Source organism: Telmatherina bonti (genome assembly GCF_933228915.1).
Source record: "Telmatherina bonti genome assembly, chromosome: 10".
NCBI classification, from domain to species: domain Eukaryota; kingdom Metazoa; phylum Chordata; class Actinopteri; order Atheriniformes; family Telmatherinidae; genus Telmatherina; species Telmatherina bonti.
The window spans coordinates 19,722,193-19,741,395 of record NC_136628.1 but is presented as its reverse complement, the minus strand read 5'-3'; the positions used below and the strand labels follow the sequence as shown (position 1 = coordinate 19,741,395).

Sequence of the window (19,203 nt, the reverse complement as noted above, 5' to 3'; positions counted from 1 at the left end):
TTTCTCAGTTGTTTTCTCTTTTCATTAAGCGGTTTCACCCAAAGTACTCCTTTATTTTGAAGGCAAGTATACAGTATTTCCGGTAAATCTCGTTTCGCGTTTTCTCGCGAGAAATTCTATTCTTAGCACTGAACCGAGAAAAGCTGAAGTCCACAAGCTGTGCGAGCAACTTTGCAAGGCAGACATGACTATTACTCTGACACAAGGGGCAGTTGAAGTAAGCGCGGACGATCATTACAACCTAACCTTTTTTTTTTTGTACGAGTGAAAAATTTTAGATAGATATTTAGCAGTGAAGAGCTTTCCCCCAGAAACAGCTAGCATTGGGAGCTAATGAGATTTCCTTCAAACGCAACTGCATAACACAATCAGCAAAATCGAGTTGTTTAAAGTTCTCACAACAAATTAAAAAAAAACAAAAAAAAACTTTTTAAAATACAACAATGTGACCATATGTTGAATACAGATTTAGTTCATTGCTAACAACAATTTAACATAGTGTCAGCGAAAATCTTAGTATTTGCTTTTGACATAATACCCACAGCAGCAGGCTGTTAGTTGCCTCTGATAAATCCACCAATGATTACCGTCAGGGACAAAATAACTCTTTAATTTCCACTTGATGTCGCAAAATGCATGTTGTAATGGGAATTGTAGTTGATGGAACAAGATGAGACTATCTGAGGTTAAGTCAGGTAATTAAAGTCAATGGGGTTTTTTTTTGTTGTGCAGGCCCTTCTGAAAGGCTCTGAAGTGAACAACCCCGTCCTACAACTGCTGGTAAGTGAATCAGTGTGAGCACACCCCATAAAGAGTTGGTTTTAATAGGACAGCTAATTGATATAAGCTCATTCACAATAAATGATGCAAATAACAACACTGACCCAAAGATTTGGAGCTTATTGATTGATTTAATTAATTCCTAGAACTGCAATCAGTGCAGAATTGAGCATGTTCATTTTGAAATATTAAACCTTTTTATGTATTACATCTCAACTATTTTCTCTGCTTGTGTTTATCAGAACATCCGCCAGATCGGTAATGCCTCAGGTCCAGCCAGGTTCCGGCTCATGATGAGTGACGGTCAGCACTTTCTATCTTGTAAGTATTTTTTACTTGGTAAAGAAAGTTGTTGTTTGTAATTTCTAAAAAAAAAAAAAAAATGATGTCCTGAATTCTTGTAACACATCATAAAGCTTAGCTTATCTTGTATGGAAGTGCAAGGCTGGATAGGTATGTGTATAATTGTGCGTATTTCTTTGTGTATGCAGCTTTCTTGTTGGCCACCCAGTTGAACAATCTACCAGAAGAAAACCTTCTGGTACCTAACTGTGTGTGCATGTTAAAGAAGACCACCACTAGTACATTGTCAGATGGCAGGTATGTGTTTCCTCTTTGTGCCAAACAGTTTTTCCAAGTTTGTTTTCTTTCTGTAAGCCTGACTTTCATTCACGCTTCAAAAAATATTTTAAAAAAATGAATTTAATAATAATTTTTTTCCGTTAGGACTGAGGCTGTCTTTTCTCTTGTGGGGGGAAAAAAGAGATTTGTTATTCCAACTTTTACACATAATTCTATAAAGTTCTCTTTCATAATGTTTTGCTCATTGTCTCACCCTGGGATGCATGCCTTTGTGCAGCTCTCAGAAGCATTTATCTCATTACGCCAACCCTGATTGGCTGGTGAACATGTCCGTCCGCATCAGGTAGTGCCACCTACCTTAAATAGCCATGCGTATGGCACCCCCTCATTCTTACTCTGGGCATATCTCGTGTCTGGGCTAGCTAGCTAAACTGTCCGCAGACTGACCTTTTTAGCTTTGGTCGTTAAATGATGATTCCTCTCTGTGGGAGAGCTGCAGTGCGTATCTTTGCTCTCCCTAAGGAGAGACAGATGGGCCGCACACAGAGCTTTACCTTAGGTAATAAGGACGATCTCAAGGAGATACAGGTTGCAGTTTGCTTCTCTAATGTTCTCATTTTATTCAGTCATATGTACTGTTCACTAATAATCAGATTAGTTACGAAATGATTTTCCAGTTTTAATACCACTTTCTTTTCAACCTTTTGCTGCCCTTGTCCCAACTTTTGTGAGACATATGCTGCTATCAAATTAAAGATGAGATATTTTTCGTGAAATAGTAAAATGTTCCATTTAAATATTTTACATTCTTTGTGGTTTGTTGAAATAAAATATATATTTGTATTTTTGCAAATCATTGCATTCTGTTTGTCATTTACTCTTTAGACAGTGTTCAAGATTTTTGGGTTTGGGGTTGCACATTAATCATTGTATTTATTCTCTGCTTCAGGCAAGTGGTGGTTGTGGTGGACATGGAGATATTGCATTCTGCAGAAGAAAGTGGAGGGAAGATTGGAAATCCAGTTCCTTATAATTCAGAAGGTATAGATTAACTTTTAAAATATTCATGGCTAAAAATACAAACATTGAAAAGAAGCCTCTGCAGATGCCTCACGATGTGTGGTCAACTTGCAGGAAAGCTGTCATCTCCACAGAAAGTGTCATCATCCACCACAGAACCAACATCTTCATCTGCTGCACTACCTGGACCCTCTTACAGTAGCAACAGCAGTGAGTGTCCATCAAAGATGTTCATTTCCTGCTTTTGTAAAGACTCTTTCCTTTTACCCGTTTTTATTTACCAGAACAAAGGGACATCAACTCAACTAAACAGGGGAAAAAAATGCACAAATGAATTTAGAGATGTAATTTGTTTAACCTAAAAAGCAAACAGGGTGTGTCATTAGTTTGGCCAAAAATTTTAAATAAGTATCCTATTTATCTGAGAGTTGTATTTATAAAAAGCACAGTGCTGCAGTAACGTGTTGTCCAGTCACGTTGTATTGACAAGCCTGTCTCTGGGAGGCAGAAGGAGGCTGGAGACCGACGATAAGCCTACAAGTATGGGCAATGGGAAAGGCTTTAATTGTTTTGTTTTGAATGAGTGTAAATATTTTTTTTAAATGAATAAATAAATAAACAAAACTTTAAAAACAATATTTTCAGCTTGAAACAGCTTTTGTTACTAAGAGAATACAAGTCATTACAGTCCTGTTGTGTTTTCGCTATACGATGGGAAGTAAGATTTGTTCTACGTTCAGTTTGTGTTTTTAGCTGTGACATAAGGTTTGTGCACCCTGTTGATCCACTTCCAGAGGACATTTCCAAAAAAATGGTAGAATATAAGGATAAGATGTTTCTTATCTTTGTATTCTTCAGTTATTTTAGAAATTAAATCACAGATTGTCTACATTTTTTCATTATATTAGTTTTGGTTTTTGGAAGATATTTGTGTAATGTGGTGTTTTAATATGTTTAATGTGTTATATGTCCTGTTTTACTGGCTCCAGGGTTAAAGGATCTTTCTCTTGCAATTCAGCCAACATTATAATTTCATACTTACTTTCTCTGAATATAACAGTGGTTTGTTTGCTTTTCACTATGATCAGCATGAGGTTGGCGCTATAAACAAACCAAACCAAGGTCCAGATATTTTCCTTATCCACCGTGTAGACGACAAAGAGGGCTGTTAATACTAACATATGCATATGTTATTACACCCCATTAATTCTGCTGATCACAATTATTAAATGCTTCTATAGTATAGGCAAGGCCTTATTTAGCATTTATATGCATGATGATGAATCCTTTACTCAGCCTAAATGCTGTTTTGTCAGCGAGGGATAGAATCCAGTCACACAACAAGAACTTTGATTGGAGTGCATCAGAATGAGCTAATCATAACGATAAACTAAATACATCCCAGAAAAGTACATTTCAAATCATATGACTTTAATGAATGATTTTAAAATGTTTATTAGTTTCTTAAAACATTTTTCTCCTTTGTTCCAAGTTGAGTGTTATTTCAGAGAAAAGCAGTAATTTTACATTCTGTAATCTTGCCAACAGAGGGAGCCATGCTCTCTTTGAGACTGTGCTGTCAAACGGTTTGCAGTCCTTTCACTAGATTTTCTCCTAAGTATTGTTCTCCAACCATGATTCAGAAGTAACACAGTGTTGTTTAGTTCCAGCCTCACGTAGCAGACATTTTAATCAGCAGCATGGAACCGAAAATAAATCCTTCCTTTTCATTCCTCTTATGCTTGTAAGACCTTAGTGTTGAAAGGCTGCTGTCAGTGTGGGTGAAGAACCGGAGGAAGCGGGATCATAAGAAATGCTGTTGAAGCTAGCCACAGGAAATAATAAATGATTACAAGTCTGCAGTCCCTTCATCTCAAGTGTAATTTTGTCATGTCATTTTAAATCACTTTTGGTTGCTTACTGGCCACTGCAGGACATTGTAACTCATCCTTTCCTCTATTTTGCCACTAACTAGTACAGGACATCCAAATAATGACTGGATTACTATCATTCTGTCTGCCACAGCGTGTCATGTCTAATGTCTCTTGTGTTGTGTTGTTGCATCTTGTCCGATTAGCTCAGCCTTTGTTTCACTCATTTGTTTTATAGCATCAGCTCCTGTCAGCATTGACATTGATTTTGTTATGGGGCAGAAACATGCCCAGTAGCCCTCCTCAGCAGAAGACGGTAGGCATGTGGGTGGATAATGAGTGCTTGCTGTATTATGTGTTTGCGTGTGTGTAGGTGTGTGTATGTATCTTTGTTGTGACTGAGGGATCCTGTGTGGGCTGATGGCTCCTTCAGTTCATGGCTTTATGAATATTGTGTTGAGGACTGATTCCCCCTTTAGTATTGCCCAGATGGAGGGGGGAGGGTGAAAGTTGACCATTTTGACTTAGCCAAAGTGAAGCTCTGACTTAAGTAGTTCATCAGACTTTCCTTGTTGCATCCTTCTGATCCACGTTGCCTCAGGGATCCCACCATTTTAGAAACGTCTCTGTCCTTTTTGTTCTGTTTTGTTGTATTTTTTTCTAAATCTGGCTAATGGTGTGATTACTTTTTCAATGTTTTTTAATTGCTTGTTGAAATAGTCATTGAAAAGATTGCTAAATGTCACAATGCCAGTTTCCAATGGCCTGTGGGCAGTGTAAAGACTGGAGAGACGGCTGTTTTATTTGCTTCTGTGATGATTTCAAAGTCGCTGTTGGGTTAAGTTGGCTCTCTGCCGCCTCCACTCACATCTCTTCTCTGTTCCTTAGCTCCTCCCAACAGGAATAAGTTGAAGAAATCACAGCAAATCCTGTTCAAAGTTGCTGTAATGAGGTGTTTGGTGTCTTACTGCTGCATAAGTGATCATACAGACTTACTCTGTCTGAGACAGTGAAATCATTTGAACGCTACAATTTTTTCAGCCAAAAGTTGGTCTGATGGCAGCAGCATATTACAGTTTTTCCATAGGTAAGAATTTGTTACTTTTAATAGTAAGTCTCATCCTGATGTATTAATTTGTTCCTGATGTATTTTTCCACATACATGATTTTGTTGGCAAGTGACATCACAGCTTACTAAAACACCTATTTAAACCTTTACTTTGTCAGAACATCATAAAAAGTCTAATGAATAAATATGTTTATCACTGAAAGAGAAGACACAAAGAAGACATTTGGTTATGACAAGAAGAAAATATTTCTCTCCTCTTCATCTAATGGTGTGTGTACATGTGACTCCTGCTTTGGCCACCATCTTTCTAATGTTCTTGGACAGGGATGATACTGAAACTCAGATTTGTCTTTTGAAGAAAGCATTTCTGTTCAAGTTCTCATTAAATGTATTTCAAGCTCAGTCAAGAACAAGTAACTCCATACTCCATCAATTTATAAGCTATATTATTAATATTCTGAAATGTCTTTAAGAAGTCTCCCTGCAGTCGGTGAAAAGCCAGAGGTCATGAACAGCAGTCACAGACAGTTCTGCATTTCCAAGTAAATATTCATCAGCAGCTATCACTTTCAATGAACCCCCTTCAAACTGTTAAGCAGATGTATTTAAATTCTGAAAAAGGGATCTGCACTTGCTATTGTATAGTTCAAACATTTTGATTATTCATTACCAACTATTCTATGTATTGTTTCTTTTTTTTTTTTCTCGCTTTAAAAATGCTCTTCTTCAAATTCTTAATTGCTTTTTATTTTCTTTCCTTTTTCCTACATTGTCCCTGTCATGGACTCATCTCATATCCAACGCAAGCTGTTGGATACGTTATTTGCATACATATCAGAAGCCTGCACTGATCTTAATCATAATAAAGAGGATCCTTGATAAAGACCTCCTCCCTCCACGCCAGCACCTGTCATCTCACTTTCTCCTCTTTCGCTACCACTTCTGTCTTTCTTCCACTCCACTCGCATAGCGTGCACATGAATATTAATGCTAATTACTTCTCACCTGAAAATAGCTCTTCAATCTGTGGTTTTTCCCCAAGCAATTTACTCATTAAACACACTCAGTTATACACATCCACAAAGAAGGCAGTCACAGAGCTGAATGTTTGCTGTGCTCAAGAACAGGAGCTTAAATCAGAGGTGTGGCCTGTGTGCAGTTGAATAATTTTATTCCTAACAGTTCATCCCCCCAAAAGCTGTTCCTGAATAACAGCAGATCATTCATGCCAAAACATGGCATTGCATAAAAAGTACGTTGACAACAGCAAAGTGTTTTTCCTGAATCATCCCAATGGGGCTGATGCTGCTTTGTTGTGGGAGGTGAGATTGCACCATATGAGTCTGTGGGCTGGACCAAACTGTCTTATTACATTTTATTTGCTTAAGAAAATAAAATAAAACAAAAACTTAACAGATTTTTTTTTTTTTTTAGAAATGTTATAATCATTACTAGTTATTCTCGTTTGTGTGAGATATATTTATTGGCTTAAACTTGGATGCTCAGTAAAGAACTTTTATCAAGGGTAGCATGATAAATCTCTCAGCTGAACAATATTACACATTAGGACAAAACCAGAAATGAACAGATTTTAGACTGATTTATGTTGCAACACATTCAACCATTCTCCAGTTTCTTGCTCAATCTGCTTTGCTTGACAGTAATGGAATATCACACAATTGTAACTAAGACTAGTGTTGTTAATGCCTGATTCTTATACTGCGTATAATTATTCAGTATCCTGTGAGGGGAAAGGCACAGAAATTATTAGGTTAATAATTAATGAGCTGTCATGCCGAGAGAGGAAAGGACTTGTATTAACTGGCCAAAACTGGTGTTAGCAGAGGATTGAGCCAATCTTCAGAGAGATTTTAACTTTCTCAGGCATTTTATCATTTTGGCAGCAGCTCACATGGTCAGTCGGACTACCACTGATATTTTTAATATGAATATTTTATTTGGCATTGTAAGGTTGTAATGCCTGATAAAGTGGTAGGAGTCCCAGCACTCTGTTTGGAACAATTTTTCTGATAACGTATGCAGCTTTAATACAACCAGTGGGTGATAAGATGTTGTTTTTTTTTTGTTGTTTTATATTTTAGTTTTTTTTATTTTTATAATCAACAGTGAATTAAAGTCTGATCAGCACAATCATACTCAGTTTAAACCAAGTTATAGATTGCATTTTATGTTGCTTTGCGTGTTTGTCAGTCTCCTTGGTTGCAATATCTGTCAACAACTCGCTATATATTTTTTTTCGACTGAAGCATCATCTCATCTATTAAAATACTTTGTTACTGGTTTTGTCTCCCAGCAGGCTTTTCTGCCTCTCGAGGACCTGGAAGAAATTCAACTCCAGCTACACCCATGAAGGCCTCGCCCATGAAGGCTTCGCCCATGAAGGCTTCGCCCATGAAGGCTTCGCCCATGAAAGCTTCACCCATGAAAGCTTCACCCATGAAAGCTTCGCCCATGAAACCATCGCCCATGAAGACTTTGCCCATGAAGGCAGCCAGCAGTTCTCCAGTTTCTTCAGTAAAAGTGATTCCCATTGCTTCCCTGAACCCCTACCAGAGCAAGTATGTGTGGGTCACTCTGTCTCTGTTTTAAGTTTTGTTTCAGCTGCCATTCAAATGCTGTCATGAACAGTTGTGAATCACTTAGCCTAATTTTAATTTATTTCCTTATATATGTATTTTTTTAAACAAACTGTGTGTACCTTGATCATTTCACTTTATCCCCCCCCCCCAGCTCAGTCATCAGCTAAACTATTTTCTGTGATGTTGTGACTGTTGTTAATTTTTGCTGCCATCTCTGGATAGCACTTTGGGGCATGTTGGAAAATGTGTTAGCGCATGCATGAGTAAGTGCTTTCCTGAATGAATGTGTGTGGCTGTGTGTGTGCGTGCAAGTCAGCCCATTTGCATGGAAATGAAATGAAATGACCGATCTTGCTTCAGAAATGGACACTTTTGAGGCAGGTACTGCTGGGTCTTTATGGTCTGCTGCTGAGGTTTTGATTCTGTTATTTGGCCCAGTGGGGATTTGGCCAACCTCGTTTTACCCCCACTTCCATCCCTCTTACAGTTTTTCCTCCAGGGTTCTTTTTTACTGCTGCTATCCCCCCTCATGTTTCTTATGATTCCATTAAGCCTAAGTCTCTTTCTGTAACTTTAAGCTGGGCTATAAAACAAAACGAAAAATGGTGTACTAATTGTCCAGATTAGTGTGAAGGGACATTGTTAACTCTTGTTTGAGCTCTGATAACATGGCTGTGTTTGAAATTCGAAGCTGTAAAAATAACTGTGCCTCTAGGTGTTGTAATGAACTGATGACTGGTCTAACTTTGAAGTTATGGGGTTCCCACAGTGAGTAAAACAGATGACATCAGCAGCTGTGCTTCTTCTATGAAAGTTTAGTTGAATAAAGAAGTGCAGATCTAAATCTGTTCCTCAGTCGGTGATGCGGTGTCACACAGGAATGCGTCGCATTACCCTTCGCATCACTTTCCTTCCAGTTTTGCTTGTGTAACATAACAGCATTGAACTTACTGTAATTGGCTTTTGTCTGCCATAAAGCTTTGAGTAGCGATGGCCTTATCCATATTTAGCAGGAAATTGGGATCAATCAGGGCCAGCAGCTGCTCTCATGATGGCCGATTTAATTGCGGGCAAAGTTATTGTATGAGCATCCTCAGTTGCACAATTATCATTGGAGTAATAACCCTCACTGCTGCCTGAAGTGCCAAGCTTGGCTTGCTGTTGTTAAAAACAGAACAAGGAGCACATTTTAATGCAACCAGGTGTCGAGATGTACAACACCTTGCTCATGCTTTCTTTTTTTTACTCTTTCATGAAACTTTACAAAAAGACAAGAAATGGGAAAGAAAGTTATCCAGCTTTTCTTTGGGAATTGTTCTTTTCTGCAGTTTAACATTGATGGCTGATGTCAGCCGAGTTGGCATGCTCATTCTATCAAATAAAGCTTGTGTCTGTTTGTGTTGGCCTTTGAGTTGGGATACCTGCAGCCATTTTTAAGTCGGTCTTCGAAAGTTTTCAACGATCTTTTTCTTACTTGGTATATTCGCTGTATTAAATGTCCCTTCTTCATTCTTACAGTATGTTGATGGAAGTTCATTAAATAATGGTCAACATCGTATATTCATGTAATACTTATAAGCAAGTTTTCACTGACTTAAATCTATTTTCTACACTGGAAATGTAGTTCTTTAATATGTAAGCTTAATACAGGTTTTTCAGTTTTGTGAAGTTTTTTTCTTCCAAATTCACTTACAGCATATTTTTTTACACATTGGTTTACAGTCCTCTTTTTACCATTAAAAATGTGTCTGGATTTCTTTATACCCAGATGGACTATCAAAGCCAGAGTCACCAACAAATCCAATGTCCGTAACTGGAGTAACTCTAGAGGAGAGGGAAAGCTATTCTCCTTTGAAATAGTGGACGGGAGTGTGAGTAGAGGCACCACACTTGTTTTCTGTTGTATGTCATTACACTGTATGTCACACTGTTTCTTTTTCTTTTCTTTTTTTTTTGGCTTTGTGCAATGAAATGTGCTGGTCAACAGGGTGAAATCAAGATTACCGCCTTCAACAACGAAGTGGACAAGTTTTTCCCTCTAGTGGAGCAAGGCAAGGTGAGCTGATACCACTAATCCAAATCTATCCATATTCAGAGATAAGTGCTTTCTGGAAATCTTTGACGGAAATAAAGTTTTACATGCGTTAAGATTGTCCAGGATAGGTAAATAGTCCAGAAAACAAATTGAATCGACTTTCTGCCAAAGTTATCTTAATTTTTGTGGCAAACCTGTCAGCAAATTCGTGTGGGAAAAAAAGGAAAGCAAAACCTAAATGATTTGATTTGAAAAATGTAATTTCTTCTAACTACTCCCAAAATAACTTGGTTTGTATTTTGTGTGCACAAAGCTTCTCAAATCCATTATTGGTCAGACTGTGCCTTTTTTTTTTTTAAAGTAGTTTTGCCAAATCATCTCATGCCTGCAGCATTTCTGGCCAATGATTGAGCTAAATGCAAGTATTAGAAGATATAATGGCACGTAATGATTGAGCATTTTTTATGATATGTGCAGTATGTTTGTGACATCAGTATTTGAGAAGATATAAGGCTGGGAATTCATTGCTAACTTCAGTCAAAGAAAACTTTGTGTGACATTTTAATGATATTTTGCTGTTTTCAAAGAGTCTTGTTATCACTATTGTAGCAGAAATAGCTGCCAGTCTACTTATAATAAAGGATGCATGTACATAATTTCCTTTCTTGCATTTCAGGCGACAGGGCTCAAAGAGTTAGTTTGGATTCTTTGAAGTGGGGTTGATTGTGGTATCCATCTGCAGTCTGTGTATTGCTTACAGTAGATTGCAGTGAGCGCAGAGCGAGCACAATGTGGAGACGGGAGTATGGGGTTCAGGCTTAGCAGTGTACTGCTGTGAACAGGGTCATAAATAAAGCCTATTTTACTAATCTATGTTTTCTCTATTAGTTTAAACAGCAGAATCGGGAATTGGTGGCAGACACAATTGTTAATAAACAGTAAGAAAAACTTTACAAAAAAATCCCTGTAAGTTCCCTGTAAACATTAGTTTAAAAAAAAAAAAAAATTAAAAATGGATGATCTTGCAAAGAGTTGTGTCCAGCTTCCCAAAAGAACCATGTTTGCAGAATTGTTTTCATAAATTTGTGCAGTCCAAGGGTCCTCCATGCAGAGGAGGATTGAATCTGACTTGTAAAAGAAATATATGAGGGGTAGGTACAAAGGTAGAATATTTAAATTTCAGGAATAGAGGTTGTCATGCATTTAGTTGCATTGTATTTCTATTGAGAGGCCTGCATTTTAAAACAGTAAAACTGACCAATTATATCATAAAGATAATTGAAATCATCTGTAGTAAGTGTAGTAAAAATCTAGAGTCGTTCATATATGGCAGTGTGGCTGTTGTGGGACCTCCCTGCCTTTCTTTGTGCTGACGTTGAGCAGAGAAGCAGAGAGAGCAGCAAAAATGTTCACCTTTTGTTCTGTGCTGCATTACACTTTCTTTAGGTACCTTAAACATAAGTTCTGGTTTGGGGCTGCTTAGATTTTTAGAATTGATCCAAGCTAATGGATAAAAAGGTGTTTTTATGATACCAAAGTTAATTTTGTGGTGACCCTGCTCACAACAGTTAATAGAAGCTTTGCTTCTGTTGTGGCGCCTCTGCCTGAACTGGTTGCAGATATCATTTTGCTGTAAAACACTGATTATCAACTAGGAGACACCACAGTCCTTTTCATTCTGACAGTCAGCACTGCGCAGGGTTTTGCTTAGTACATGTCAAAGTGAAAAGCAGTAAAGATTTAAAGTATAGTGACACGTCTACAGGACATTTAAAAAAAAAATCCTCTAAATATATTAAGCTGATGGTAACCCAGTTATAAAAATGTTCATTAACACATATTTGTTGTACTTTATATGATCTCTTCCTGTCAAGTTTAAAGAGAAAAAGTAAAGTCTCTTTTCTGTCAAAGCACTTGGTCATGAAGAAATTTGGAAGCAGTATTTGCCATTGACTGAGAATTATCTGTCTGCTCTTGGTTTATGACCTTGAGTCATCAAACATCTGCTTTGACTGTCTCTTTGTAAGAAATGTGATGCTTGCTAGTTTCTGCTCATGTTGTGAAACTACCTCACCCCTCAACTTGCTTCTGTTTGAAAAATCAAACAATAATTTGGGCTAGAATTAAGGTAAACACTGTAATTTTCTTGCAGAAATAATATGGAAATTAACATTGTATCATCAGACGGATTGGCAGCTTTGTAGACTACAAGTCTGAATATGGGCTGCACAGTGGCATCGTGGTTATCACTGTGGCCTCACAGCAAGAAGGTCGCTGGTTCGATCCTGGGCTGGGGCAAGTTTTGGAGAGCGGCCTTTCTGTGTGGAGTTTGCATGTTCTCCGCGTGTATGCGTGGGTTCTCTCCGGGTACTCCAGCTTCCTCCCACCGTCCAAAGACATGCAAGTTAGGTTAATTGGTTACTCTAAAATTGCTCCTGTGAGTGATTGTTTGTCTCTGTGTGGCCCTGCGATGGAGTGGCGAGCTGTCCAGGGTGTACCCTGTCCCAAAAAGCCAGCTGGGATAGGCTCCAGCTTCCCCGCGACCCTGAATTGGATTAAGCGGTTTAGAAAATAAATCAATTCTACTGCTGACAAGTATTTCCCCTACATTTTTGGCTCTGAGATGGTGGTGCTGGCCGATTGGCTTTGGTGGTAACTATAGAGCATTCAGAAACTACTGAAGTGTCCATAAAAAATATAAAACCATAGAACCAGAATTTCATATGTCCCATATGGGCTTCTGTTGTAGCATGTCACTTCAACCTAGCAGAGGGAGACGGGGAACTTCCTGGCATGTCTTGTTTGAAGTTAATAACAAATTTTATATTCATATAATACTGCACATAACTGTGCTTTCTACAAATAAAGTCCTTGTTCTAATATTATATTGCTTTTAGGCCAATAGATTATTCTAAATCTTTGCTGGAACTTTGAAAGGAAAGTGTAAAAGGGAGAAATCCATTGTGACATGCAGATGCACGATGATAAGAAAAGAGTAGAAAGGAAGACTAAGCAACTTTAAACACCAGATGCAAAGTAATAAAATGAAACACTTATTAATAGAAGAAGCTTTTATTAGGATGTGTGTGTGCCAAAATGAGAGTTACTTAGTTTTAACAGAACACTTTGCTTGTCTATGTCTACCTGTGTGATTACAGATAGGTAGAGGATCTATTAAAGCTCTTGCACAGTTTAATCTAGCCTGTATTATTTAACAACTCAGTTATGCTGATCATTATTGTGATAGTCAGATTAGTTTGGGCTTCTTCCTGTTATACTGAAATCAAACACAGATCCAAAACCAATTTGTGCCCTTTCACCTCCAAAGACAAATGAAGAACTTAATCTGTCTTTCCTTCGTATTGAAACAACAGCAAGATGGCTTGGCTGGCTCGGTGCAGCCACACTACCTCTTGCAAAAGTTTCTCTTGTGTGTCTCTGTGTGTGCTAAATTAGAAAAGAAGGAGGACAGGAAGGAAGGAAAGGCAGGAAAGATTCAGAGACAGAAACCCAGAGGCAGAGAGAAAGGATGGATTTTGGAGCCCTGGGAGAGTAAATGTAGAAGTGTGCCTTGCAGATTGAGTTTAAATTATGGTGTTAAGCAGACGCCTTCTCAACTGCTGCTTATTTTCTGGTGAATTAGAAAAGTGATGGGGCTGATAGGACACCACGTCTTAGTTAGACCTGAAGGTTTTTCCATTCTTATTAGACACTTTGGCTCAATAGAAGCTGTTTGTAATGAAAATTTCCTTTGCAGGATCAATAAAATGGTCATCAACTCCACCTGTTAAAGATGCTTTATATTAACACAAAATGACTTTTTTTTTTTTTTTTTTTTGCCTGGATGTAATTTGATCATGCCTGCACACTTTGATCACCTGCTTTCTCTCTAGGTGTACTACATTTCAAAGGCTACATTGAAGGTGGCGAACAAACAGTACACCACTCTGAAGAATGACTACGAGATGACCCTTAACGCTCATTCATCTGTTGTGCCATGTGACGACAGCCAGGGGATCCCCACTGTACAGTGTGACTTTGTGCCCATTGGAGAGCTGGAAAACTGGGACAAAGATGCCATCATTGGTAAGAGATGATTTTATAAGTTAAAAACACAAAGGTAAATTGTGTCCAAACCTTTGACTGGTATCTGTATGCATTTTTACAATTTAAGAGACAAAAGAGCAGCTTAACTGTGAGTGAGCAGGTAGAGCTTCACTGCCAAAGATAAAAAAAAGCTGAAGCTGGTGAACTTGCTGCTTGCATTTTTCTTTCATTCATGACAATCAGAATCACATTGGACAAGCTCAGTTTTGCAAGAAACACTCGCGGACATTAATAATCTATTCATCCAGGTGGAAATGTGTCAGATGATCAGCTGTCTGCAGTGAGTGTTCTGATGATTACATGACTCACTTCTTCAAACTTTGTAATCGGCAATTTGGAAAAAGTGTTAACTGATTAAAGTGTGAGTCAAACGTGTCCTTAGAAAGTCCGAGGCAAATACCAGCAGCAGGCAGCTAGTGATGCATGAGTCCATGAAAATGAAGAAAAGATGCATGTTTACATGTGCCTTTCAGAGAGCTGTACGAAAATATGTAGAAAGAATGTTTTTTTTCTATCCAGTGTCATTTTCTTTTTTAAATTACTCATGAGTGTTTTTTTTTTTACAATCTATTAAATAAATCTTGTGGCATTGCCAGAGCTTATCAAAACAGTGGCATAGTGTGTGCATGTTGTAGTCACAACTAAAGGCAGTCCAACAAAATATTAGGATATGTGACCTTTTTTTTATTTTATCCATTTTCCCAATTCAACACATCTGACTGAGATTATTGTAATGTTAACAGGTTTGTGCAGAGTTTGACTGCACATTGTTTGAGAGCTCAATTTGTTGAGCAATAGTCAGTAGCAATAGACTGAGAAGCAGGTTTACCATTGCTTGATGTTCTCCATTGTTATGCTTGCTTTTCACATTAGTCGATTCAAGCTGAGTTGAAAAGGTACCTTTTACCAGTTACCTTTACGTCTAACTGAACTGGTATTGAATTGGGGATGTAGTTGAATTGGGAATTTTTTGATCAGAATGAAATTAATTTCATAAGTCAGTGTTGATACTCAGTCCTTGAATGAAACATGGGTAATGAGTGCAGAGATGCAACGAAAAAGAAGTCACTTTCCAGTAAGTTAAGGTCCACATATCTTGGAAAACTACATTTTGAGACGGTCAGAATGAAGGTTAATTCTACTGTAAAGAAGAGATAACGAGTATAATGCTCATTCCACTGTTTCCATAAAGGGTTTCCATGGTGGCTGCCGTCATTGTGTGACAGGGAGGGTTTATCTCCATGATGGGTATGTTGGGATGGTTCACACAAAGAATGGGGTCGAAATTAGTTACTTGGTGTTCAGATTTTTTTTTTTTTTTTTCCTGAAGGTTATTCTTGTGCTATAAGCTAAAGAGGGTGGGAATTACATATTACATCTTGGAAGTGGTGTAGATGATGTTCCCACATACCAAATATACACGGTTTAATAAATGCAGAATCTCTACAGACCCTAATCGAGCCATTAGCCATTTTTCTGATTTGTTCTCCACATAATTTCCTCATTCAAAGATGTACACGTTAATACGTTATGTTTTACGTTTCACTTCTAACAAAAATACATATTAGATTATAACATGAAATATTTAATGTTAACACAATATATTATGATACATTAACATAATATAAATCAAATTGTAAAACATACTTTTCTTATTATGTGATAGACATCTATGTTGAAATCTAATTAAAAAAAATCATCGTTTTACACTTTAAATTTAGTTCTTACTTTTACAAATAAAAACAAATGATATATGGGCACATTTATTATATGTTTTGTAAAATGTAAAAAATGGTCTCCTTGTCTACAATAAGAAGAAAATATCATAAATACATTAAAATATAACATTTTAACTTAAAGGATAAACGATAATAATAAATGTTTCACATCATAGCATTTAACGTACTGCTTTTCTTTTCCTATGGTGACAGCCTTACATGTTTATAGTTTTACCTGGGGTTTATCTGTTTGTTTTTTGTTTGTTCAAGATAACTCAAAAGTTTATGGGCAGATTTTCATGAAATTTTCAGATGTTTTTGGAAATGTGAAAAAGAAGAACTGATTTCATTTTGGTGATCTGGATGACCATTTGGATCCAGGAACTTTTTGCATCTACAGAGTCAAACTTCTGTTCATTAGCAAATAACCCTTTTACACATAAGTTTGCATGCTGAGCAGTAATATATTGCATGTTTAACAATGCTCATTACTGCTATGTTGAACAGTTTAACAGCACACTGTACAGCTCAGAGATACACTGAGCAGTTCAGCTGAAGGAATGTGTTTGTGTTGTCACAGAGGGGCAGTGTAACATGTCCTGTGTGTTATCTTTGACTTTCTCTATCCCAACTCCCTCATACTCCACTTCTTTGTTAAATGGGGGGATTATAACATGGTAATGAGAACTGTCAACCTGTTCCTGTGGTGATAATGGAGTTCATAGGTGGATGACATAGTTTCAATCATAATGGAATTAAGAAGGGCTGAGAGAGCAGTGACAGAGAGCAGAGGAGAGTCGGAGGATGGATGGGAGAGTTTAGAAAAAGGTTAACGGAGAGAGCAGACAGGAGGATGAAGTTGGGAAAATGACTGATTTGTAAAATCAGTTTTATGATTCTGTCCACTCGTTTTATTCTATGCATGGAGACAAGTCCAGACATCCTGATGTCACTGACAGAAAACTAACATAAATGTGTGAATCCTTCTGAAATGCTGATAAACAAATTTACCAAATTTTTGCCCTTCTTTTTTGTTTTAATGTTGCACATACTCAGACACAAAATATAATACAAATACGTAACCTGCACTGCAATTAGGTGATAATAAAATGGCTTACATGCAGCAGGCTTTGGTAGTGTGAAAACAAAACGTTGAAGAGAAAGTAGTGTTGTTTATTTTAATCTAATTATTTTGACAAAACAACTTAGATCATAAGAAAACTAATAACAAATTAATTGTTACTTTACCAAATTAAACTCCATATGGTCTCTGATACTTGCAGCTTTGTGAATATAGATGCTTTTCTGCCGTTTCATATTTAAAAAGAAATAGTTTGACCTCTATTTTATTTGGTAACAAAAGCATTAATGCACTTTATTCTGTATTTTATGCTTTTATTTTCCGTAACATTGTGACATTCCTGTTTGTTGGATAATAAGCTCATTATGAACTTATCTTACTTATATTCTTGTAGTTCTTAATATTCAACGTAGACGATTCTCTACCTTAAGAACTCTTTGTTGGCAGCTAAACAGTAAAATAATTCTGAAAGAAGTGTTGTGGCCTTCAACATAACGAGAAACAGCAATGAGTGTGTTTGTTGTGGTTTGGATTTAAGGCCGGTAAGTTAGTCAGCCTGTTGTGACACTTTTATCAGCCTGCTGCGTCTTGATGATATCAGAAAGGTGTCGCTTCTCATCTGTGTTTGATCTTTACTGCTTATGATGTTGTAACACTTCACGTTATGTAGTGTCTAAGCATTGGTGCATACTTATAGTTTCACCTTGGTGGGAAATTACTAATGAGGTACCATGTTGTAGGCATCTTTTTTTTTTTTTTTGCCTGTATTTGAGAAATTTCTACAGAAGGAGATTAGTAATGATGCTCTCTGCCTGTAGATGTTATTGGAGTGTGCAAGAGTGCAGAGGATGTATCACGTATCACCACAAGGACCAGCAGAGAAGTCTCCAAGAGAGCCCTCAACCTAATAGACACAACTGGCAAAGAGGTGACAATCACGCTGTGGGGAGAGGAGGTAAGAACTCTAATCTCGCTCTCTGAGTCACTGTCTGTATCCAGAGGTGGATTTGTGGTTTAACACAGGAACACGTTGAGCGGAGTGTAATTAATCCAGTATTTTTGAAGGTGCTCATGCGTGTATGTGTGTATGCATCCATGACAGTGTCTCTCTGGGTGCTCATGCATACAGAATACTTTGATTTGGTTTTCTAGGCTATAAAATTTGGATAGTTTAAATTAATCCCATGACCTTCAGTACCGCCTTGGACCAGAGACTGATTTAAGACATGGAGCTAAATAACTTGTAAATGTGCATGAAATGGCACTATTCTTCTGTAAGCTCATTCGACGTGCAAGAGCTAATCCTTCCTCTTTGCAACAGCCTGAAAATGACTTTCAAATTAATTTGTAGGTTGTCTAATTATAAAAGCAAACTATTGAACACATTTCTTTCTGATGTCTCCAAGCTGGAGACACAGACTGAACATGGCAGAGACAATACCACAACTGCTTAGCTGTTGCCTTATACCCTCTTTCAAAAATTACCATCTTTGATTTCTTTTCCTTTCTCCAGGCTGAGAAGTTTGATAGCTCCGGGCAGCCAGTGGTTGCTATCAAAGGAGCTCGCTTGTCTGATTTTGGGGGCAGATCTCTTTCTGCTTTGTTCAGTTCAACAATCATGGTCAACCCAGACATACCGGAGGCCTTTAGACTGAGGGCTTGGTGAGTCACTGTGATGGGCAGCTATTCACCAACACACACACACACACACACACACACACACACACACACACACACACACAGATAATCACATTCTGAACTATCCACAAATTGGACTCCTGTTGACAGTTCATCACAGACTGAGCACTAGACACGGTATTTGTAAACAGACCAACAGATTTCCCCAGCTAACAGATTTTTCCTGCTGTACTGTCCATATGAAATAAGATATAAATGCAAAACATCGAGCTTTCTCGCATATGCACGAACACACTACTAAGCAAACCCAGTGAAAAGCCCGTTCATGACACAAAATTGGTGGTATGTGCCACCTGAGTCTCAGCAGGATTTTCCTAGGGTTGGGTTGAATGGAGGGATTACGAAAAGCAGAACACAGAAATTTATTTCTGGATTGCAGCTCTGAACTGTTACTGTCAATGGTGTCCAAAGTCTGTGCTCAAGAGCCACTGCTCTGCGCAATGACTCATTCATTTTTGTCAGGTGTGTTGGAGCAGGGACACATGGAAATCCTGCAAGATTGTTGTCCTAGAAGACAGAAGCTGGACACCCAGCGCTTAAAAGCATGTTGAACTCCATCAAACTGGACTCCTGTTAGCGTGAAATGTGGCGGGATTTTATATTTTGAGTCATTCATTCATTCATTCATTTGTATGTTTGTGC

General features: G+C 37.8%; 1 protein-coding gene across 2 annotated transcripts in view; it reads left to right on the top strand.

The window, feature by feature from the left end:
* Positions 1-139: 139 nt before the first annotated feature.
* Positions 140-19,203, top strand: part of LOC306761510 (replication protein A 70 kDa DNA-binding subunit-like) — a 38,329-nt gene continuing 19,265 nt past the window's right edge. Inside the window, exons 1-12 of one of the 2 annotated variants that reach the window (XM_079247708.1) lie at positions 140-217; positions 733-780; positions 1,023-1,101; positions 1,272-1,380; positions 2,312-2,403; positions 2,497-2,592; positions 7,640-7,901; positions 9,691-9,793; positions 9,910-9,978; positions 13,851-14,043; positions 17,682-17,818; positions 18,377-18,525. In XM_079247708.1, the coding sequence (XP_079103834.1) occupies positions 185-217; positions 733-780; positions 1,023-1,101; positions 1,272-1,380; positions 2,312-2,403; positions 2,497-2,592; positions 7,640-7,901; positions 9,691-9,793; positions 9,910-9,978; positions 13,851-14,043; positions 17,682-17,818; positions 18,377-18,525 (1,370 nt within the window). In that variant the 5' untranslated portion in view covers positions 140-184. Of the gene's footprint in view, positions 218-732; positions 781-1,022; positions 1,102-1,271; positions 1,381-2,311; positions 2,404-2,496; positions 2,593-7,636; positions 7,902-9,690; positions 9,794-9,909; positions 9,979-13,850; positions 14,044-17,681; positions 17,819-18,376; positions 18,526-19,203 lie in introns of both variants that reach the window. The other variant, XM_079247707.1, reaches the window with a different exon arrangement.